The sequence below is a fragment of the Mobula hypostoma genome, chromosome 6, assembly GCF_963921235.1.
Source record: "Mobula hypostoma chromosome 6, sMobHyp1.1, whole genome shotgun sequence".
In the NCBI taxonomy this organism is placed as follows: domain Eukaryota; kingdom Metazoa; phylum Chordata; class Chondrichthyes; order Myliobatiformes; family Myliobatidae; genus Mobula; species Mobula hypostoma.
This window is the reverse complement of record NC_086102.1, coordinates 132,206,860-132,231,603: the sequence shown is the minus strand read 5'-3', so window position 1 is coordinate 132,231,603 and position 24,744 is coordinate 132,206,860. Positions and strand designations below refer to the sequence as shown.

Genomic DNA, 24,744 nt, shown 5'->3' with positions numbered 1-24,744 from the left:
AGCTCCATCATGGGCACTGGCCTCCACAGCACTGAGGACATCCTCAAAAGGTGATACCTCAAAAAGGCAGCATTCCTCATTAAGGACCCCTATCACCCAGGACATGGCCTCTTATCTTTGCCACCATCAAGGATGTCGTATATGAGCCTGAAGACACACACTCAACATTTTAGGAACAGTTTCTTCCCCTCCACTATCAGATTTTTGAATGGACATTGAACGCACCCATGAATACAAACCCAACATAGTTTTTGCTCCTTTTGCACTACTTAATTTAATTTTTAATATATTTCTTATTGTAATTTATATTTTTTTTGCATTGAACTGTACTGCTTCTGCAAAACAACACATCTTACAACAAACAACAGGAATTCTGCAGATGCTGGAAATTCAAGCAACACACATCAAAGTTGCTGGTGAACGCAGCAGGCCAGGCAGCATCTGTAGGAAGAGGTGCAGTCGACGTTTCAGGCCGAGACCCTTCGTCAGGACTAACTGAAGGAAGAGTGAGTAAGGGATTTGAAAGTTGGAGGGGGAGGGGGAGATCCAAAATGATAGGAGAAGACAGGAGGGGGAGGGATAGAGCCAAGAGCTGGACAGGTGATAGGCAAAAGGGGATATGAGAGGATCATGGGACAGGAGGTCCGGGAAGAAAGACAAGGGGGGGGGGACCCAGAGGATGGGCAAGAGGTATACTCAGAGGGACAGAAGGAGAAAAAGGAGAGTGAGAGAAAGAATGTGTGCATAAAAATGAGTAACAGATGGGGTATGAGGGGGAGGTGGGGCCTTAGCGGAAGTTAGAGAAGTCTTACAACATATGCCAGCGACATTAAACCAGATTCTGATCCCACATTCCACACCCCTCCCTACAAAATTACACACTGCCAAAGGAATCCCATGCCTCAAATGCCCACACATCCTCAGTCACCATCTTGCCCATCCTGCCACCACAGGAACACTAGTTGCAAAGCCCTGTCTAGGTCCCATTTCAGCTCCCAAATGACACTGAGCACTGGTGCCACACTAACCCACCACTACTGAGTCACAACCAAAATATTGCCTGCATAGTCCGTACCTCCTCAGGGCACAGCCCTTCCCCACTGCTCCCAAGAATATTGCCACTAACCTGCCCCTCCCATAGATTTATTACAATAACGTTTCACCACACCAATGCTAAGTTACTTTTATACCATGGGAGTATTTAATCACTGATCCCCAGCAGACTTACCAATCAGCCTTTTCCTCAGTCTGTAGGGGGTAGTGGACACAAACTGCCTCTTACTCTGCAGGGCAGAAACATCTATTCAGAAACACAGCAGATCAATCTTCAATCAGTCTTTAATCTGTGTCCCTTAATCCAACCCACAGACTGATAATACCTGACAGCGTCTGTCTGTCCCAAGACCAACATTTTTAAAATTTACTTTTTCAGGATCTGGGTATCATTCCTGGAAAGGTGGTGGGATTTGAACTAGATTTTTAGTCCAGGTCTCTGGTATACTAATCCGGTAATTTAACTACTCCTCCATTACAGAATACAGAGAGAGCCAGAGAATCAATTGTTCTTGTAATCAATGTCAATCTCAGCCAGCCTTTCCAACTACAGACTCAGGCTGCACCTTCTGTGATGCACATCATGACTCAAAACCAGGACTCAAATCAGAGAACAATTTCAATGGTCAAAGTACAGGCCACTTATAGTACAAAACTCCCTTTAAAAAGCCAATACATCAGGGATTAGATAGAGGACTCCTCCAAGCTCCTTCTACAATTAGAAAATCCAACATTTACTGCCTGATCAGCAGAGAAAATCTACTTTAGTGGCACATTACCATGATAAATAATAAGGCAAAGGAGATTGCTCTAAGAGTTAGCAAGACATGGGCCGAATGGCCTCTCCTGTGTTGTGAGAAGTAGGAATAAAAGCACAAATAAATGACTCTCCAATCGTTTACAGAACGTACAGCACGGGAACAGGCCCTTTGGCCGACAACGTATGCCAAACCAATCAAATGGCCACCTAAACTAATCCTTTCTGCCTACACAATATCTATATATCATGTCCTTCCTTCTTCCTCATATTCATGTGCCTATCTAAATGTCTCTTAAAAATCCATAATGTATCTGCCTCTACCACCACCTCAGGCAGAGCTTCCCAGACAACCACCACTACCTGTGCCTCTAATTACCTTTAAACTTAACCCCTCTCACCTGAAACACATGCCCTCTGGTATTAGGCATAACCCTGGGGAAAAGATGCTGTTTGTCTACTCAATCTATGGCTCTCATAATCTTGTAAACCTCTATCAGATCGCCTCTCAACCTCCACTGCTCCGAAGAAAACAACCCAAGTTTGTCCACCCTCCTGTTACTGTATACCACATGCCCTATAATCCAGGCAGCATCCTGGTAAACCCCTCTGCACCCTCTCCAAAGTATTGACATCCTTCCTATAATCAGGCAACCAGAAATGTATGCAATGCTCTAGATGCTGCCTAACTAGAATTTTATAAAGTTGCAACGTAACTTCCTGACTTTTTAACTCACCAAATAAAGGCAAGTATGCCTTATGCCTTTTTAACCTATCAACCTATGTAACCACTTTCAGGGAGCATATGAATTTGGACCCCAAGATCCCTCTGGTCATCACTGTAATAAAATAAGTCCGTTCAATTAATACCCTCTGTCTGGGGACATATCCATATTTAATGCTCTGGAACTGGAGCTGCAGCTCGATGACCTTCGTCTGGTCAGGGAGAGTGAGGAGGTGATAGAGAGGAGTGGAAGGCAGGTGGTCACGCTGGGGCCACGGGAGGCAGACAAGTGGGTCACGGTTAGGAGGGGGAAGGGAAAAAGTCAGGTGATGGGGAGTACCCCGGTGGCTGTGCCCCTTAACAACAGGTACTCCTGTTTGAGTACTGTTGGGGGGGGGCAGCTTACCCGGGGGAAGCGACAGTGGCCGTGCCTCCGGCACAGAGTCTGGCCCTGTAGCTCAGAAGGGTAGGGCAAGGAAGAGGAGGGCAGTTGTGATAGGGGACTCGTTAGTAAGGGGGTCAGATAGGCGATTCTGTGGACGCAGTCCAGAGACCTGGATGGTAGTTTGCCTCCCTGGTGCCAGGGTCCGGGATATTTGAATTGAAAGTGCAGATTGTTATTAATGATTGTGATATAGTTGGGATCACAGAGACATGGTTCCAGGGTGACCAGGGATGGGAGCTCAACGTTCAGGGATATTCAATATTCAGGAGGGATAGACATGAAGGAAGGGGAGGTGGGGTGGCGTTGCTGGTTAAAGAAGAGATTAACGCAATAGAAAGGAAAGACATAAGCCGGGAAGATGTGGAATCGATATGGGTAGAGCTGCGTAACACTAAGGGGCAGAAGACGCTGGTGGGAGTTGTGTACGGGCCACCTAACAGTAGTAGTGAGGTCGGAGATGGTATTAAACAGGAAATTAGAAATGTGTGCAATAAAGGAACAGCAGTTATAATGGGTGACTTCAATCTACATGTAGACTGGGTGAACCAGATTGGTAAAGGTGCTGAGGAAGAGGATTTCTTGGAATGTATGCGGGATGGTTTTTTGAACCAACATGTCGAGGAACCAACTAGAGAGCAGGCTATTCTGGACTGGGTTTTGAGCAATGAGGAAGGGTTAATTAGCAATCTTGTCGTGAGAGGCCCCTTGGGTAAGAGTGACCATAATATGGTGGAATTCTTCATTAAGATGGAGAGTGACATAGTTAATTCAGAAACAAAGGTTCTGAACTTAAAAGAGGGGTAACTTTGAAGGTATGAGATGTGAATTAGCTAAGATAGACTGGCAAATGACACTTAAAGGATTGACGGTGGATATGCAATGGCAAGCATTTAAAGGTTGCATGGATGAACTACAATAATTGTTCATCCCAGTTTGGCAAAAGAATAAATCAAGGAAGGTAGTGCACCCGTGGCTGACAAGAGAAATTAGGGATAGTATCAATTCCAAGGAAGAAGTATACAAATTAGCCAGAGAAAGTGGCTCACCTGAGGACTGGGAGAAATTCAGAGTTCAGCAGAGGAGGACAAAGGGCTTAATTAGGAAGGGGAAAAAAGATTATGAGAGAAAACTGGCAGGGAACATAAAAATGGACTGTAAAAGCTTTTATAGATATGTAAAAAGGAAAAGACTGGTAAAGACAAATGTAGGTCCCCTGCAGACAGAAACAGGTGAATTGATTATGGGGAGCAAGGACATGGCAGACCAAATGAATAATTACTTTGGTTCTGTCTTCACTAAGGAGGACATAAATAATCTTCCAGAAATAGTAAGGGACAGAGGGTCCAGTGAGATGGAGGAACTGAGCGAAATACATGTTAGTAGGGAAGTGGTGTTAGGTAAATTGAAGGGATTGAAGGCAGATAAATCCCCAGGACCAGATGGTCTGCATCCCAGAGTGCTTAAGGAAGTAGCCCAAGAAATAGTGGATGCATTAGTGATAATTTTTCAAAACTCGTTAGATTCTGGACTAGTTCCTTAGGATTGGAGGGTGGCTAATGTAACCCCACTTTTTAAAAAAGGAGGGAGAGAGAAACCGGGGAATTATAGACCGGTTAGCCTAACGTCGGTGGTGGGGAAACTGCTGGAGTCAGTTATCAAGGATGTGATAACAGCACACTTGGAAAGCGGTGAAATGATCGAACAAAGTCAGCATGGATTTGTGAAAGGAAAATCATGTCTGACGAATCTCATAGAATTTTTTGAGGATGTAACTAGTAGAGTGGATAGGGGAGAACCAGTGGATGTGGTATATTTGGATTTTCAAAAGGCTTTTGACAAAGTCCCACACAGGAGATTAGTGTGCAAACTTAAAGCACACGGTATTGGGGGTAAGGTATTGGTGTGGGTGGAGAATTGGTTAGCAGACAGGAAGCAAAGAGCGGGAATAAACGGGACCTTTTCAGAATGGCAGGCGGTGACTAGTGGGGTACCGCAAGGCTCAGTGCTGGGACCCCAGTTGTTTACAATATATATTAATGACTTGGATGAGGGAATTAAATGCAGCATCTCCAAGTTTGCGGATGACACGAAGCTGGGTGGCAGTGTTAGCAGTGAGGAGGATGCTAAGAGGATGCAGGGTGACTTGGATAGGTTGGGTGAGTGGGCAAATTCATGGCAGATGCAATTTAATGTGGATAAGTGTGAAGTTATCCACTTTGGTGGCAAAAATAGGAAAACAGATTATTATCTGAATGGTGGCCGATTAGGAAAAGGGAAGGTGCAACAAGACCTGGGTGTCATTATACACCAGTCATTGAAAGTGGGCATGCAGGTACAGCAGGCGGTGAAAAAGGCGAATGGTATGCTGGCATTTATAGCGAGAGGATTCGAGTACAGGAGCAGGGAGGTACTACTGCAGTTGTACAAGGCCTTGGTGAGACCACACCTGGAGTATTGTGTGCAGTTTTGGTCCCCTAATCTGAGGAAAGACATCTTTGCCATAGAGGGAGTACAAAGAAGGTTCACCAGATTGATTCCTGGGATGGCAGAACTTTCACATGAAGAAAGACTGGATGAACTGGGCTTGTACTCGTTGGAATTTAGAAGATTGAGGGGGGATCTGATTGAAACATATAAGATCCTAAAGGGATTGGACAGGCTCGATGCAGGAAGATTGTTCCCGATGTTGGGGAAGTCCAGAGCGAGGGGTCACAGTTTGAGGATAGAGGGGAAGCCTTTTAGGACCGAGATTAGGAAAAACTTCTTCACACAGAGTGATGAATCTGTGGAATTCTCTGCCACAGGAAACAGTTGAGGCCAGTTCATTGGCTATATTTAAGAGGGAGTTAGATATGGCCCTTGTGGCTACAGGGGTCAGGGGGTATGGAGGGAAGGCTGGGGCGGGGTTCTGAGTTGGATGATCAGCCATGATCATAATAAATGGCGGTGCAGACTCGAAGGGCCGAATGGCCTACTCCTGCACCTATTTTCTATGTTTCTATGTTTAAGAGACCCAACAGTACCTCCTGCTTTATATCAAAATGCCCCAGCATACAAAGACAACTGGGAGTGATCATCCTATCTTCCATGTCCTCCTCCTCTTTAAATACTGATGTATTTAAGGACCTCACATACACCTTCCACATCCGAGCAAATGTTCCTTCCAATATCATTGAGTGGTCCTACCGTTCCCCAAATTGGCCTCTTGCTCTTGATGTATGTAAAGATTGCTTTGGGGTTCTCTTTAATCCTACTTGCCAAGGACTTTTCATGCCTCTCCTGGCTTTCCTGATTCCCTTTTTCAGTTTTTTTTCTGGCTTCTTTATAATCCTCAAGGGTTCAGTTTGATTCTAGCTTCCCAAGCTTTACAAACCTTTCCTATTTCTTTTCGACTAAATTCATCACCTCCCTCAACATCCAAGGTTCTCTTACTTTGCCATCCTTGTCCATCCTTCTGACTGCAACATACCTGCCTTGTACTCTGTGCAGTTGTTCTTTAACACCCTCCACATGTCAGATATGGAACTTGCCCAAAAGCATCTGTTCCCAATCAAGTCTCCCTAGTTCCTCCCTAATGTTCTTGTAATTTGTCCTGCTCCAATTTAATTGTACTCAAGATCCATAATTATCCTACCTTAAAACTTAGGAGTTGTGGTCACTGTTCTTTAACTGCTCACCCACTGAAAGGTTAGTCACCTGGCCAGGCTCATTACCCACCACCAGGTCCAGTACAGCCCCTCCTCTTGTTGGACTATCTAGTTATTGAAGGAACCCACTCCAACCCCTCTGCATGCACCTAACAAATTCTACCCCATCTAAACCTCTTGCACTCAGGTCCCAGTTTAGATTGGGGAAGTTGAAGATCCCATGGCAACACCACCATTGTTTTAGCACCTTTTCTTAACCTGCCAGCATATATATTTCTCAATGTCCCAGTGGCTATTGGGGGGGGGGGGGGGGAGAGGTGGTCTGTAGTACAAGCACATCAGAGTGATCACTCTTCATTTTTTCCAGTTCTACCTTTAGACTCAGTGGATGAGCCATATCATCCCTGATTAGAAGTGCAACTCTCCCCACCCCAAATTTAACCCCCTCCCATCTTCACTAAAACATCAAAACTGAGACATTAAGCACCCAGCACCCATTCTTATCCCTCTATCTACATGCTTTTTAGTAAGTTTAACAATTACAAGGAATTTCCTCCAGCTTAATTACAGAAGCCTTTCTGATTTTACAGTACGTTTTTAAGTTCATTGCCCTTATGCAATAATTCAAGCATTTAAAAGGATGATATCAAATATTTTAAAAGTTGGAATCTCAGTGATTTAGAAGTAAATCATTTACAACCATAACTCAGTACAGACCCATTGGAGTCTCTTAAGCAACTCTTAAGTCAGCTCAGGGATCATAATTACACAGGCATGATCATGAATTGTTATAAATATCTGAACAAGAAATTATGCATTATATTCAAAGGGCTCCTCGCTATTCTAGGATATTATTACCACAGGGTCAATCATGGTACATGAAGTGAAAGAATGAAGGATCCAGCTGAAAGCAGACAGAAGATATTGGTAGTGCAGAAATCTCCACAAGCTGGTTGCATTTACTGATTCATTTACAGACTTGAATATCAAAGTTCATGACAACTGCTTGGAGGCAAGAGTCAAATCTCCAACAACAGAAAAAAATACTTCATTGCTCAGAGGAAAAATAAAGCTGCAGATGTCACCAGGTAAAATAGCACTTTCTATAACTATAACCATGCCACTCTGGTACCAGAGTAAAGGATATCACCAACCCAATAGAAGACACTCTCTGCACAGGGAAGTGAAACAGACAGAAGTTGAGGTTCATATTCGAAACTAGAACATAGATAGACTATTTATCATTCAAGCCAACTTTCAGAGGATGTAAAAAAAGATTTTAGAAAAATAAGATTTCTCCCTGTACCTTGTACTGGTGAGTGCAGAAATAGGACAGAAGTAAATGGATGGCTGGTGTGGCATGTACGATGGAACAATTCAAAATTATGAGAGTACTGCAATGGATCTGGGGGCAATCTTTGGGCATATCTATCCAATAATCTTGGATGATGTGACAGATTTAAATTGAAAGGACATGATAGATATGGCAGGATAGAAACTGTTTTCAGTGAGAAAGATTTTGAACTATTACTTTGAAAAAAAAAAGGTCATTTTTGGGATCAGGGCAATGCTAAAATGGTCAGCATTTACTGTCCTTCTCCCACTACCATTGGAGTGGTGATAAGTTGCCTTTTGAACTGTGGCATTTCTTCTAGTGAAGAAACTATTACATATGAGCTCCAAGATGGTTGTAGCCTGGAAGGGAATGAGCAAGTGTGATGATCCCATGCACCTGCTGTCCTCATCCTTGTTGATGATGGAGCTCAAGGGTTTCACTTGCTTTCAGGAGTAGCTGAAGTAATTGCGCTGCATTATCTTTCTCACCTTTGCAGGGGTCTTGGTCTGGATCGATTGTCCTGGGAAAATAAAAACAAACTCTTTCAATCTCCAAAGCTGACTGAATGCGAGACCAGTTTCTGAAATCATCTAGACCATGCCAGTCAGTGGTATTAGGTCAGTCAGTTTCAAATCACATCTTACCTTGAGGAGCAGTGGGAACTAAATCTGGTGTCTGGGCAGTGAATTAGGGAGGAGAAAGAAGAGCTAACATCAGCCGGGGATCTAGAGTTGGAGTTGTATGGCATTGAAATGGGCTGTTTGGGCCACTATGTCACATCAACCTCTTTGCTCTTCAACACTACTCTCATTTCCAAGTGTCTGCTAAATGTCTCTTAAACAAAACCATTACATCTGATTGCACCACTGCCCTAGAAACATCAATCACTTTTGCCCGATCAGCAGCTTGTGTGACTGAATGAAAGATCCATCGACAAGGGACTGGGATGGTGGAAAAGAAACAATAAAACTAAGTCCAACATTTATACCTTTCACAAATGCAGGGAATTCTAAAGTTCTTTAAAACCAATTATATTAGCTTTAACGTTATAGCTAATTTGTATAAGATCAGTTCCCACAACAAAAATATAGGGGCTACCTAACTAATGGATCACCTGACTTAATAGAAAGCATTTTAAATTAATAAAAATAACAAGTTTTGTGGTACTCATTATCTATATTTATTAGTTTAATTACAGGTAATGTTTAGATAAATATTCAATGATATGAGTGAACTTGGCCTTTTCTCCTTGGAGCGACGGAGGATGAGAGATGACCTGATAGAGGTGTACAAGATTAAGAGAGGCATTGATTGTGCGGATAGTCAGATGCTTTTCCCCAGGGCTGAAATGGCTAGCACGACAGGGCATAGTTTTAAGGTGCTTGGAAGTAGGTACAGAGGAGATGTCAGGGGTAAGTTTTTTATGCAGAGAGTGGTGAGTGTGTGGAATGGGCTGCCGGCAGCAGTGGTGGATGCAGAAACGATAGGGTCTTTTAAGAGACTCCTGGATGGGTACATGGAGCTTAGAAATATAGAGGGTTATGGGTAAGCCTAGGTAGTTCTAAGGTAGGGACATGTTTGGCACAGCTTTGTGGGCCGAAGGGCCTGTATTGTGCTGTAGGTTTTCTATGTTTTCTAACATTTTAGTAGAATGTTACCTGGGTTTCATCTCCTTAGTTACAGAGAAAGGTTGAACAAGTGGGGTCTTTATTCTTTGGAGCATAGAAGGTTGAGGGGGGATTTGATGGAGGTATTTAAAATTATGAGGGGGATAGATAGAGTTGATGTGGATAGGTTTTTTCCATTGAGAGTGGGGGAGATTCAAACAAGAGGACGAGTTGAAAGGGCAAAAGTTTAGGGGTAATATGAGGGGGAACTTCTTTACTCAGAGAGTGGTAGCTGTGTGGAACGAGCTTCCAGCAGAAGAGTGGTTGAGGCAGGTTCAATGTTGTCATTTAAAGTTAAATTGGATAGCTACATGGACAGGAAAGGAATGCAGGGTTATGGGCTGAGTGCAGGTCGGTGGGACTAGGTGAGAGTAAGAGTTCGGCATAGACTAGAAGGGCCGAGATGGCCTGTTTCCCTGCTGTAATTGTTATACAATAGACAATAGGTGCAGAAGTAGACCATTCGGCCCTTCGAGCCTGCACCGCCATTCTGAGATCATGGCTGATCATCTACTATCAATACCCGGTTCCTGCTTTGTCCCCATAACCCTTGATTCCCCTATCCATAAGATACCTATCTAGCTCCTTCTTGAAAGCATCCAGAGAATTGGCCTCCACTGCCTTCTGAGGCAGCGCATTCCACACCTCCACAACTCTCTGGGAGAAGAAGTTCCTCCTCAACTCTGTCCTAAATGACCTACCCCTTATTCTTAAACCATGCCCTCTGGTACTGGACTCTCCCAGCATCTGGAACATAACCCCTGCCTCTATCTTGTCCAATCCCTTAATAATCTTATATGTCTCAATCAGATCCCCCCCTCAATCTCCTAATTCCAGTGTGTTATTCCATACGGTTATATGTTTCTAAAGAATTATAGCAGGTGTACATACAGCAATACAGTATAGGTAGTTACATTTCATTGAGTTACTAAATAATCAATTTATGGACAGTTCTCAAGAACAGAACTGCTGGATTGGACTGTAGAATTGTTATTTTTCTTGAAGTTTAATCTTCTTATGCCCGTTTGTATTTTTATATAATCACATACAAATGTGATTGCTCATTGAATTTTCCAATAATTGTGGTGCAGTTGCCTGTATTTTTCTGGTAACTTTCTGGTTTCAGTAGCACATCATAATACTTGTACCTGGCCATTTTATTGATTAATTGTTATCAATGGAACTTCTGTTATTTCAGTCTGATCTGAGAAGACCACAACTACTTTTCAGTCTTTCTTTTGTTTCTCTCATCACACTTCTCCCCTTTCTTCACTCTTGATAAAAGTGATCTTTTGACTCATTCTTGATTTCCAAAGAACCTTTATATCACAAAAGCATCAGGATCCAACAGAACTCTTACATAACCCAGCAACTGTTTGTGCCTGAGTATGACTACCATCAACTTCAGTGATACGAGTTAATAGTTGTACTGACTAGGAGAGAGAAAATTCCTCACTCTCCTTAAGAATAATGACAAAAGTCCTTTTTACATTCACCCAAGTGTGTACAGGCAGGATCACGCTGTAAAATCTCATCCTGCATTTTTGTGCCCTGCAGTGTCTCAGGTTATTAGTACTCCCACTTCAGCCACAACTGACACTGGAGACACAAAATAAAAACAAAACCCATTTCAGTTGACACCAGCACACTTCAGGAATCTGCAAATGTGCTGCACAGATGGCCAATTGAGATCCAAAGTAAAACAATCTTAAGTACCAGAACTCAGCTCAAAGATAGCTGCTACGTTCCAAACGATTGCTCGGCTACCCAGTGATTGCTCACTACTAGTTGTCTCTCCATCCTGCAAGCACCACTTCCTACAACAACTCACGTTCCACTCGGACTCACCATTCTTCCCACTTTTATCCACTGTTGATGGGTTGTTAGTCACACAGAATGCTACGCTTTTCCCGGGGGTGTGAGCAAGTTCGGAGGCTGAAATTCAAAATAAAGTCAATGAGCATATCAAATAATAAATTGTTTCATCCCTACCAATCTCTGGAGGTGTTGGAAATATTCCTTCCTACTGACAGAAGAAAACCTCATCCACGCCACTAGAATCACCCGTATTAATATCAAGTCTTTATGAGTCCGTGTAGAGCATTACTCCATCTCAGAACATTGGCAGTTAAGTATCACAGGTCAGGAACTCTACAAGCTCATGGTCTGAGATCAGCAGCAGATTTGTTTACATTGGCAATAAAGTATTACATACCTCAATTTCTTGGGCAAAAACCCAAGGTCCTCAATGCCCCGCCTCCAAGGATAGGCCCTTGTACTCACCCTTCTTTGCCATCTTGTTTCCCCTTTTGATGCTCTGAAAGGTAAAGACATCACCACCCGCTGTAGGCACCGCATCATCTGAATTTCTGGGATAATCTGCAAACACAAAGACTCAGTTCAGATTTTCAAACCATACCTCTCACGTTTGGGTTCCAATAACATGAAAAGCTATACGAGGAGGAGAAGATGACGGCACGACGCAGTGCACACAGCCACTCCAGAATGATATCTGTATTTGTTAGGTAGGCTACCGTGCACAATTCTGATTTGATGGAGACAAGACGTGAGAGCACGGAGGAACATCTGGAGAAACTTCTGAAATGCCCGCTTCGCTGCCGCTGCTACTGTGTGGTCTGGAATCTCCGGAGCTGACCTCCGAGTCCTCAGATTTGCTTGTTTTGGCGGCCGAGACAAGGTCGAAGGCGCTCAGCGGAGGATGGCGTTCGGGAGGCCGTATCGGAGGGGCTGGTCGGAGGTTCGAAGTTTTCGGACGGAGTCAGTCGGCTGTGGTCGGGTGCTTCCAATGCATCGGCAGTTGTCGGTTGTCGGTGCCTGGAGGTTTACGGCAGGGGAGTTTCTCCCTTCTTGCCACCTGCTATCGAGGACTATTGGAGTTGATCAGGACTTGAGACTCTTTCTACCATGCCCATGGTCTGTTCTTTATCAAATTATGGTATTGTTTTGCACTGCTGTAACTATATGTTATAATTATGTGGTTTTGTCAGTGTTAGTCTTTGGTTTGTCCTTTTTTTTGTGATATCACTCTGGAGGAACATTGTATCATTTCTTAAATGACAGTAAACGAAGACTGAGTGTCCTCATAAGCTAAAAAAAAAGCTAAATACAGGCACTGAACACACAGCGCCGTGATGAGGCATTATAACTCAAGTTCACAATCATAAATCTTTGCTAATGCACAATATTCTGGTACTTGTATTGTGGGGGGGGGGGTGCTTCTACCCCAGCAGTTAGATAGAGCACTATACACTAGGTGGCCACTTTATTAAGTACAGGAGTGGAGCCCGGGGTGGTCTTTTGCTGCTGTAGCCCATGCACTTCAAGGGTTGACCTGTTGTGTGTTCAAAGCTGCTCTTCTCTGCAGCACTGCTGTAATGCATGGTTATTTGTTATTGTTGCTTTCCTGTAGGCTTGAATGAGTCTGGCCATTCTCCTCTGACCTCTCACATTAACAAGGCATTTTCACCCACAGTACTGCAGCTCACTGGATGATTTCTGTTTCTCGCACCATTCTCTGTAAACTCTAGAAACTGTTGTGTCTGAAAATCCCAGGAGATAGCAGTTTCTGAGATACTCAAGCAACCCCATCTGGCACCAATCATTCCTCAATCAAAGTCACCAAAATCACATTTCTTCCCCATTCTGATGTTTGGTCTGATCAATAACTGAACCTGTTGACAATGTCTGCATGCTTTTATGCGCTGGGTTGCTGTCACTGATTGCCTGATTAGATATTTACATTAACTAGATGTACTGAAGTGGCCAGTGAATGTATATTCCAAATTATTTTACCTGTCTTGCTGTCCTATCTCCTCATCGTATTTTCAAAGGACACAGGTACAAACTTTGGACACATCTCTCTCCATCCTTTCGCCCATCATCTCTGCCATGATTACCTGGTTTTGGGCTGGTTTTATTCCATTTCCCGCAAGGATCAAGAGTTCAGAATATTGTGTTGTCCGCTTGGTGCGCAGGTTTGGGACACTTAATTTGACCTACAGAGGGAATTAAGAGTGGGAGGGAAAAGATCCATTTGTCATGGTCCATGTGGGTACCAACAATATAGGCTTGACAAGTTAAGGGGCTCTGCTGAGGGAATTTGAACAGCTAGAGACTAAATTAAAATGGTGGACCAAAAAAATAATCATTTCTGGATTGCTACCTGAGCCACATGCAAATTGGCACATGGTCAAAAAGATCAGAGACTTAAATGCATGGTTCAAAGAATGGTATGGGAGAAGTGAGTTTGAATTTGTGGCACCAGAACTGCAGAAGGAGGGAGTTGTTTCAATGGGACAGGCTCCACCTGAATCATGCTGGGACCAGTGTCCTGGAGAATTGAATAACCAGGGCTGTGTTTAGGGTTTTAAACAAAATAGTGAGGGTTGGGTTCAACAGACTACAGAAGTATAGAAAAGTACAGAAAATTAAAAGGGAAGGGAAGAGTAAAAGATTACTTAAGTCACCAGAATTTTTTTTTTTTAAAAAAGACCAAGGGATAAGAATTTAACTTCAAGCAACACGGAGAAAATTTTCAGAAGAGGTGTTGAATACAAGATTTAAGACGACATATTTGAATTCATGCAGTATACAAAACAAAGCAGTTAGAATTTGGCAGGTACTGTATGTATTGGCATCAGAGTCATGACTGAAAGAAGACAACAGCTAGAAGCTAAACATTCATGGATACACATTGTATAGAAAAGGCAGGCAGGTGGACAGAGGAGGTGGGGTAGCTCCGTTGGTAAGAATTAAATCATATCCTTAGGAGGAAGTGACATAGGATCAGAAGATGTAGAATCCTTGTGGGTAGAGCTATGCAGGCCTCTAAACAGTAGCAATGATATGGGTACAAATTACAACAGGAGATAGAAAAGCCATGAAGAGTGGCAATATCACAGTGGTCATGGGGGAACTTCAATATGAAGATAAACTGGGAAAAATCATGATTCCAATAGAAGGAATTTGCAGAATGCCTAAGAGATTTTTCTTTTAAAGAGCAGCTTGTGGTTAAACCCACTAGGAAAAAGATAATTCTAGATTTGGTGTGCAATGAATGAGATTTGATCAGGGAGGTTAAGATAAAGGAACCCTTAGGAACAGTGATCATAATATGATAGAATTCACCCTGTAGTTTGAGAGGAAGAAGAAGAGGGGGCATACATATTGTAAGTTACTGCAACACTAAAGGGGAAAAGAAGATGAAATGGGAAGGCAATTTAGCCAATATAAAAGTGGATACCAAACGATTTTGCAGATACATAAATAGAGAGACAAGAGTGGACATTGGACTGTTAGAAAATAGCACTGCAGTAGTAGTAATTGGGAACAAAATAAACATTTTGCATCAGTCTTCACTGTGGAAGTCACCAAAACATGCCAGATGGCAGAAAAGAGCGTAGTTGCTATTACGAAGAAGGTGTTTGAGGAGCTCGAAGGTCTGATCAGAATCAGGTTTATTATCACTGACAACAAATGCATTATTTTGAGGCAACAATACAGTGCAAGATTTAAAAAATCTATTACTATAAAGTAAAATAAAAATTTAAAAAAAATTCAAAGTGGAATAGTGAAGTAGAGTTCATGAATCATTCAGAAATCTGATGGCAGAGAGGAAGAAGCTGTTCCTGAAAGTGCATCTCCAACCTCCTGTACCTCCTCCTTGATGGTAGCAATGAGAAGAGGAGATATCACAGATGGCGGGGGTGATGCAGGATTCTCTAAAAGTCAGCTTGCAGGTTGAGTCGATGGTGATGAAGGCAAGTAGAACATTCACTTTCATTGAATGCAAAGGTTAACATATGAGGAGCCTCCGCTAGTTCTGGGCCTGTACTTGCTGGAGTACAGAGAGGAAAGAGGGCTGACCTCATTGAAATCTACCAAATATTGAGAGGCTGGGATTGAATAAATAGGAAGAGGATGTTCGCAATAGTGGGAAGAGGCTCGGACCAGACAGCAGACCTCAGAGTAAAAGAACATCACTTAAGAACATGCGTGACAGGGAATTACTTTAGTCAGAGGGTGATGAATCTGTGAAATCCTTTACCATAGGTGGCTGCGGAGATCAAATCTTTGGAGGTTGAAAGGTTCTTGATTAGTAAGGGTATCAAGGGACATGGAGAGAAGCAGGAGAATGGGGCTATAAATCAGCTCTGGTCAAATGGCAGAGCAGAGTCAATAGGTCAAATAATGCACTAAAACAATGCGCAGAATACACCAGCCTGCAAAGTATTCAACACCTGTGCTGTCTACTCCAAGGGCCTCAACGTAATCCTGTTCATTGAATGTCTCGGTACTCTCCCCGTCTGCTTGTGTCTCCTTCCACTGCCTGGGAACTGATTTCGCCTTTACGAATAGCCGGGTCACATTGTTCTGCAGCTTATTGCCTGAAAATCCAAACAAGAAACCTGTTAACAATAAGTGGCATATTGTCCTTTCATAACAAAGGAGTACATTTTTTCAAGTGGAAAAACAGTGGCAAAAAAAACAAAAGGAGTGGACAGTGGACCCGCACTACCATCATTTTCCGTAACCTCATCATTCCATACCTACTGTTCATGCCGTTCTTCATGAATCAATACCCACCGTTCAATCCCACCCGTCCCGCTTCCTTCCCAACCCCATCCTTCTGCGCACCCCCAATCCCCCGCCAAGTGTCCCCGGCCTCTATCCCAGGGCGTGCTGCTGAGCTCAGCCCATTCTCTCAGAGTTCTCGGAAATGTCCCGCGTCGCTAATAAGACGTGGCCCCGGCCTCACCCCCGGGTTTTCCTACCCGCTTACCCGGCGCGCTCTCCGAGACGTGCCCCAACACATCATTGTCGCTGACGAAACGCAGCTCACGGCGCCGCAAACTTGGCGCCGCCATCTCAGAACGAGGAGCCTCGGCAACCAATCCAAGGTGGCCTGGCCAGATCAATTAGCCAATCACAGATAGGAACTTCAACCAATCCACGACATCCACAAAATTGACCAATCCGCACCGCAGTCTATCGCGACAGTGTGAGAGCCGGAGACACAGACGGGGGTGAGTGGGATTGGGGAAGGGAGAGTTGGATAGTGGGAGGGTGGGATAGAGGAGGAGATGGTGGGGGGAGAAGATAGGGAAAATGAATAAATAAAGTACAAGAAACTACGAATGAAAGCCAGAATACAGAGGATCGGAAAATTCAATGAGGGCACAGAACTGCGAAGTGGAAAAAAAAATGAAGGGGTGATGAGATAAATGAAGGAGCGAGAAGTTAACATGAGAAAACAGATGAGGGAAGTGAGAAAATTATAGCAAAATATAGAAACAGACTGCAAATTAAGAAATGAAACAGACACAGCAATGTTTTCATGGAAAATTTGCTTATGCCATCAAGGCAGGGCACCTCCGCTCCAACCGCAAAAAGCAGAATTTCCCAATGACCTACCATTGTAATTCCTTTCATCATTACCATTCCAACATGTCGGTCCATCGGCTTCCTCTTCTGCCACTATGAGGCCAATCTCAGGTTGGAAAAGCAACACTTATTTTTTCCCCTCCCTCTTACTTAAGTTTAGATCCCCACTCTAGCCACTAACCTTTTCTCCTCACCAGTCTATCACCTCCCCTGGTGCTCCTTCTTCCCTTTCTCCTATGGTCCACTCTCTTCTCCTATCACGTTCCTTCGTTTCCCTCCCTTTTGCCTTTTCCACCCACCACCTCCCAGCTTATTACTTCATTCCCCCACCCACCTCGTTACCTGTCCTCCTTCCTCTCCTCTGACCCCACCTTCTTTTTCTGGTCTCTTCACCCTTTTTGCCCCCCAGTCCTGTAGGCTGTCAACCCAAAATGTTCACTGTTCATTTTCATAGCTGGCTGACCTCCTCCAGTACTTTTTTGTGTTGCTCTAGATTGGGGGGCCGGGGAGAGAGAGGGGTTGGGACTCAAGAGCGGTCAGAAGACAGGGGCATGTGCAGCAACCAAAGAGTGCAAACCTAGCAATCAGGATAGCCATGTTTACAGTAAGAGGGGAGATACTGTAGAACCTACTTTAAACTGCATCCATTTCAATATACATAGCTTAACAGATAAAGCAGACAAACTGAGTAGTGGATTGTCTTTAGGGACCAGGATATTGAGGCCATAACAGAAATTTGGCTGAGAGAAGGGCAGGACTGGCAGCTTAAAGTTCTGTGATGCGGATGCTTTAGATGTGATAAAGGAATAGCAAGTGGCAAGAGTGGAGAGATGTTGCTTTTTTTGGGAGGAGGAGGAGGAGGGAGGACATTACAGCGGTGCTTAGAGAGGAAGTCCTTGAGGGACCATCTAACAAGGCCATTTGGGTAGAATTTAGAAATAAGGGGGTAGTCACTGTAATATATTATAGGCACCCTACCCCCAATAGTCAGTGGGAACTTGAGTCACAGATGTGTCAAGAAATTGCATGTAGTTGTGAGAATACAGGTGATACTAGTGCAGGCGTTGAGTGGGCGAAGCGGTCCCGAACCTCCAAGCAGACCATTGCCTTTGTCAGAGCTGGGGAGTAGCCAATACCTGCCAAAAGAACATCTGCAGGCATTCTGACCTCTGCAAGGGACTGGCAGCTGTTGGTGGACCTCGAAGGGCAGCTGAAGTTCCCCAACTATATCGCAGCCACCACCCTGCGACCAGACTATGTCCTAGTGTCTGAATCTACTAAGCAAGTGGTGTTGCTGGAGCTGACAGTCCCATGGGAAGATAGCTTGGAGGAGGCCTTTGAAAGGAAGCTCTCCAAGTACGCAGGACTGGTCAGCAACTGTCAGCAGGCTGAATGGAGAGCAAGGTGTCTCCCAGTGGAGGTTGGTTGTAGGGGATTCATAGCCCGTTCTTTAATTAGGGCCTTCAACATTTTGGGCATCGAGGGAGAGAGGAAGAGAAGAGCCATCCGCAGTACCACCGATGCGGCAGAGAGGGTCTCAAGATGGCTGTGGCTCAAAAGAGGGGAGCCATGGAGTCATAAGTAGCTAGTCATCTGGACACAAGCTGGGGTCTGATCAGCCCCGGCTGGGTCACCTGGAGGAGGTTGTATGATGTTGAAAGACCCGAAACACCCGATGATTCCAGGAACATCACTGAAGAAGTGTCCAGAAGCATCAATAGATGTATGTACACAGAGGGAGATTTTGATTTTCTCCAGTAACAACTAGCCTAGGGCTAGTGCAGAGGGCCAAAATGGGGTGTAATTTGTGTGGTGTGTAAGACAGTTTCCTCATACAATATACAGAGAAACCTACATGGGAAAAGTGCAATACTGGACTTCCTCTTGGGGGAATGTGCAGGCCAGTTAACTGAATTGGCGGTTGGGGAGCAGTCCAGTAACCACAATTCTTAGTTTTAAAACGGTTACAGAAAAAAAAGATTTAACATGTACAACTATTCTATTCCAGGGCCAATTTTGAAGGCATTTGGCCGAATCGAGCTGGAAATGACAGGGAGACTCTGTTTAAAGGCAAAGGAACAATTAGTAATGGGAATTTTCTTTCTTTCTTTTTTTTTTAAAAAAAAGCAGTCACATCAAGAATCCAGGGTAGCATGTTCCTGCTGGACCACAGGATAGTTATACCAAGCTCAATGAACTCTGACTGATGAGAGATGGAGGCTCTGGTCAGGAAAAAGAATGAAGCATACATTGTGTTTACGCATCTGGGTACCAATGAATTTCTTGACAAATATAAAAAGATCATGGTTAAAAGGGAAAATCAGGAGAGCAAAAAGAAATGCGAGTTGGATTTGGTAAGCAGGGTTAAGGATAATCTCCAGAGGTTCTTCAGTAAAATTAGCAGTAAAAGGGTGACTCGGGAAAAACTTGGTTCTCTTGAAAACCGTCAGGGCCACCTACGTGTGGAGACACAGGAGATGACACATTTTCAAAGCCTGTTTCTCAAAAGTTTACGAAGGAGAAAATAATGGATGGCAAAGAAATAGAGGCAATAAAGTGTCAGATATTATGTATATTATCAGGAAGGAGGTATTTGCAACCTTGAAGTGCATCACGGTGGGCAAATCCCCAGGGTTTGACCAAGTGCACCCCCAGGTCTCATGAGAGGCCAGGGAGGAAGTGGTAGAGGTGCCTTGTATTTGCTTTGTCATTAGTCACCATCAACACTGCCTAATCTCAGTTTACTGTTTTTCTGTTATGTGAACCCAATATGGCTGACCCCATTTTGCTGATATTATTTTATCTGCTATACTGTCACTCACCCAGTTTGTCCATTTCCCCTCTGCCCCCTCCTCTCTGCGTGGCCAGGTATTTGAGAGTAATGACTAGTTCATACTATTTCTCCTGTCTAGTGATCATAATTACAAAATGTCATTTTTAATCATTTGATGAAACATCAATCATCATCCACCCTTTCAGCTGTGCCACACATTCTGACTCCAGCCTCAAGTCAGGCTATTCATAAGCAACTCCAGAAAATTATGACTATTGTAATCCAGTGCAGAGTTCTGGGCTGGCATCAAACTGACATGGACCATCACCCACTTCATCTCCTGTCTTAAACTTGCTGGTTTGATAAGACTTAGTGCTCAGTACACAACTCATCATCTTCACCATGCAGCCTGCTGGTTTATTACTGTTGAAGGAAGCATCATAATCAGGCAAGAGGTATCAAAAATCCATCAAACATCAACAAAAGGTTTCACAGTATGGCTACACTGAACACTGCCGAGGACTTGGATTCAGGCGGGGCACATCAGCTTCTACTTGGTCTTCGTGGTCTATGGGATAGGGGGTGGTCTTTTACTGAAGAACACTGCAGTCTTCAATAGTTTGCACAAAGAGCCAACGTGCACATCTGCTGGAGCTTGTCCAAGGAGATTCACATCCCCACCTCTCAAACAAACCAAGCATAACTGCATCATGCCAAATGTGATCCGATCCACTGGCTGTCATGACAGCCACCATCTTCATCGATCTTAGTATCGACATGCTCATTCTAGAGGCAGAAAGACTCGATCTTAAAAGGACACAGAAATAAATCAAGAAACAGCAAGACCATACTCCAGAAACAGCACAGTATTTATTCCAGGAAATGAGATTACAGATAGATAATTTCTCTGCATTGCAGACTGATCTGAATGTTTATACATCTGTATTTACACATTTAAAATCTTTAATCTGACAGGTATTTACAATATCACATTCACATCTTACTTAAACAGTATAGTTCTTTTTTAATTTAAAAAAAGATTTTTGTTCAAAGAATGACAGATTTACATGCACCAATCCAATCAGCGAGACTCGAATTTCCACTAGATTCTACTTTTGCTCCTTTAACCCAACCCAAGTGCAGCTCCCTGACTACTGAGAATCTCTCAGGAACATTCTAGTCTGAACATACTCACTTTTCAGTAGATATGGATCTAAACACTCACCAGAACAGCTGGAGGGATGAGAAAGTTTCCTTCTCCTACTTGGAACCTCCAGCTGAGCCAGTCACTGGACTTGCTCTCACTTCAGCTGAACATTCTTTGGGCAAAATAAATACTTTTATTTATATCTGTTCACAAGCACCAAGACAGAAGACCAAACAAACACAGCAGTTTAAATTTGCAGATAATGGGTTGCTTCCTGCAGGTCCATTAGCTCCATAGATGGCAAGATCGCTAGGTATTATAAAAGGATCACTGTCCCATTTCCATAAAGATTAAACAAATTTAACACCTGTGTTGCTCAATCAAACATGTACTGTAGAAACTCCTGTAACTACATCAAGACCAACTGAGCCTTAAAGATCTCTTGCCTAATTAACTTGGTCACTTGCGAAAGGAAATTGGAACATAAAAAGGTGGCTTAATCCCAGGCCATCATGCACCCACGCATGGCGGAATGTAAAATCAAAATGTGCAAAACAAATATCATTTTAATCTATACCTCGATATCAGTTATAGCTGAACAACATACCAGAATTGATCCAATAGTATAATGGCTAGGCCACAGCCTAATCAAATCCTCTTTAGGCAGAGATTCCACCACACCTGCCCAGACACTGGTCTCCAAACTGGAAGTATCCCGCATGCTCAGGGAGAACTCTCCTTGGCCTGGCAGTGTATTCATTGGGAGTGGCAGTGAGGTTTAACATTCCAAAGATCCCAAACATTCCTTTACGAGGAGGATAGAGTGCAGAATCCGGAGGCAAAGCTTTGTGTACCCTTCTAGGATTTCTTGTTTAGAAAAAAAAACTAGATGCATCCAAAAAAAAACAAACTCCAGTCTGAAAGTATTCTGATCCCAGGAAACCCTATTCTTGTGTGCTCCAGAGCTGAATTAAAGAGAAAACGTTTTCATGTACTGTGGCTTTTCCCAAAATAAGTCCAAGATGGAGGAGTGATATTTATAATGGGTGTTTTCAAGATCTAATCAAGTAACTGAAAGCATCAAGACTGCCACACAAAAAAAAAAGACTAACCATCTTTTTAAATAAAAGTCAGCTCCAAACCCACAAAGATGACTCAAGTCATTGCCATGAACTCAAGCCTGGCTTGTGTTGAACAGAGCTAGCTTCTTCAACATCACTCCAGAACTCTTTGGCATTAGTGCAGATGTCTGTGCACACAAGAAACTCCTCATCAGTAAACATCCATTGTACATGACATAAAGATGTACAGGTAGAAACAGAGAGGCGTTGCTAAGTGTGCAAGTACGGGTGCACACAACCTTGCAAAGTTAAGAGTAGGTATCAGTAACCAGTGCAGGAAGTGAGTCCAAAAGGTTAGTGCCAAGGTTCCCTTGTTGCACACCAAGTGAACTCATCATACAATGAATGGCTACTGGAGAATGATTATGATCCAGCGATTAATGATTCTGGGAAGACATGCCCAAGGGACTGGTCATTCTGGTCACCTGAGCCCCAGTGTAACGAATATCAGCATTGAGGGAGAATCGGAATAAAAGGCAACATTTCCAATGCTGTTTTAGAAATGTTAAATAGGCCCCATGGTCTTTGCTTAATGCTCCAAATTCCACCCCGGTGCACAGATGCTTAAAAAAAAAGTATGAACAATAGTGTAGTTTCAGCTCTACAACTATCAGCTCATCAGGAGACATATGAAAGGGGCAAAGGAACGACTACAATGAGAAACTGCCACCCTTTACGGTTTCAGTGGTAACGTCCTTTAACTGTACACAGTTAAGCATTCGAATTCAATATTAATTCGAACACATCGCAAGGAAACAGCTTTACAAATCTTAAGATTTTTTTCCTAAAGCCTAAGCTTAGTGGTGTGGGTTAGGTGTCAGCCCAGTAAACTGCAGTCAGAATGCTTTGTAGCCATATGCATTCACTGGGCTGCTCCAAGATAAAACTACTCCTCCGGCAATGGTCCCTGCCTGTGGCAATACAAAGTTCATTTTTCCTTTAAGAGAAAGCAAAAGAATGTTTGGGCCTTTTTGAAGGCAGCAAAGTGCACTCTGAAAAAATGGACCAGTCTATGAGAGAGACAGTCAGTGTCAGACTGCAAAAAGAAAGAGAGCTGGGCACATCGGAGGATCACCTGCCGTGGAAGGTCTGAAGTTCCAGTACTCAGTCTGGACTGGTACCAATGGATTGCACATCACCCGAAGACGAGGTAGGGAGCAGACTGTGTGTGAGCCACACAGCACACAACAGCCCACTTCCTACAGACTCCTTTTATTGCTCTTCCAATACAAAATAGTTTGTTTATTCTGCACAATAATCATCACGTGGAATAGATCAGAAATCAGGAAAGGTCAGTGAGTTGGGGGAAGGAGGGGGCAGCTCCCACTGAGAATGAAGTTAAAATAAAATTTCCAGGCAGTACTGATCAGATAAGGACGGGAGAGACTGTGGTTGCCTATACCTGGGAAATGAGCTGCATGTTAAAGCTGGGCGATCGAGACTGCTTGGTTAGTGGAGCTCCTGGGGAAAGCAGCTCCTTAACCTCGCTGTCTCGGCCCAGCTTCTCTTCCTGGAGGCTGATGGTCGAAAACCTGTTGGTGTTGCTGATGGCCAGATTGGAGCTCCCATCCAAGGCCTGGCTCCCATTAACCCGGTCGAAGGATCTGGTGGAGGAGGTGCTGGCCGTCCGCACCAAGCCAACAGCTCCTGCCTTCGATACCGGCGGACCACTCGTAGTCAGCAGGTGTTTCTTCACAGGAGTCAGCTCCACAGTGTCAGTGGCAGAGCGGGCTGCCAGGAGCTTGCGACTCCCTTCTGCCTGATCTCTATCCCGGTTTAATAAGCTGCTGGGGCCTTTCTTCAGACTGCTACTCTTGGACCCACTTGGCTGGCTGCTACTAGATGCCCCCGATGAGAATCCCTCATCCGCGTCGGTGACGTGTATGGGCTCCTCTCCTCCGCTTGCAGCATTCAGATCTGTGAAGCAAAAATAAACTTGTCATTCAAGTCTGACAGACAGATACACACACTCCTTCCTCCAGTTCCAGGGACAATTTGCATTTCCAAACCATTTTACCGTAATAGAAAAGACACCGAATCACATAAAAAGTGCATTAAGCCAGATATATAAAAGCTAAAGGAGCATCACGTATAGAGGAGAACACTAGGCTGGAAGAAATTCCAAGGATTCAAAATATTGCCAAATGGTGGAATTTTAAAATCAGGGACATGTAAAGTGGTGGAGTGGCTGGAGTGCAAATAACTTGGATGATTTTACGACTGGTGAAAGTTAGAGGAATGAAAATTAAAGGATTTTAAAAGAGTAAATTGTCGTTGAACCCAACACCAGTGCAGATCAATGAGTATAGCAGGGTGTGGGGGCCAAAAACAAGACCTAGTTCAAAGGCAGGATATAAAAAAATACAAAATAAAATGTGTACAAATCAGTCTGCAAATTTCATGAACTAACTGCCACATTTTAAAATCACCAGCTGCATCCTGTTTCCTCACTGGTCATCCTATTTCATTAATTTATATTAGTAACCACTAAACCCGCAAGACTCCACTCAGCATCTCCCTCAGTCTGACAGTTCTCCCCTTGCATGTACGCTGACCATTCAGTCAGCAGGTTGTGTTGTCCCAGTTAAGGAATTTGAGCCCATTACCCAGTGGACATTTCCTGCAGTGCTGCATTGTCAGAGATGGCATCTTTCAGATGTTGTTAAATGT

The 24,744-nt window shown here is 43.7% G+C and overlaps 2 protein-coding genes across 5 annotated transcripts in view; both read right to left on the bottom strand.

The window, feature by feature from the left end:
- The window catches only part of orc2 (origin recognition complex, subunit 2), a 37,453-nt gene extending 20,931 nt beyond the window's left edge, over positions 1-16,522 (bottom strand). Inside the window, exons 1-6 of the mRNA XM_063051733.1 lie at positions 16,432-16,522; positions 15,890-16,036; positions 11,913-12,008; positions 11,478-11,564; positions 8,451-8,482; positions 1,229-1,283 (exon numbers count right to left, since the gene is read on the bottom strand). Coding sequence (XP_062907803.1) covers positions 1,229-1,283; positions 8,451-8,482; positions 11,478-11,564; positions 11,913-12,008; positions 15,890-16,036; positions 16,432-16,516 — 502 coding nt within the window. The 5' untranslated portion in view covers positions 16,517-16,522. The remainder of the gene's footprint in view (positions 1-1,228; positions 1,284-8,450; positions 8,483-11,477; positions 11,565-11,912; positions 12,009-15,889; positions 16,037-16,431) is intronic.
- A 4,140-nt stretch (positions 16,523-20,662) lies between these two features.
- The window catches only part of hycc2 (hyccin PI4KA lipid kinase complex subunit 2), a 53,993-nt gene continuing 49,911 nt past the window's right edge, over positions 20,663-24,744 (bottom strand). For all 4 annotated transcript variants that reach the window (XM_063051732.1, XM_063051729.1, XM_063051731.1 and 1 more), the window contains exon 11: positions 20,663-23,991. In XM_063051732.1, coding sequence (XP_062907802.1) covers positions 23,471-23,991 — 521 coding nt within the window. In that variant the 3' untranslated portion in view covers positions 20,663-23,470. The remainder of the gene's footprint in view (positions 23,992-24,744) is intronic.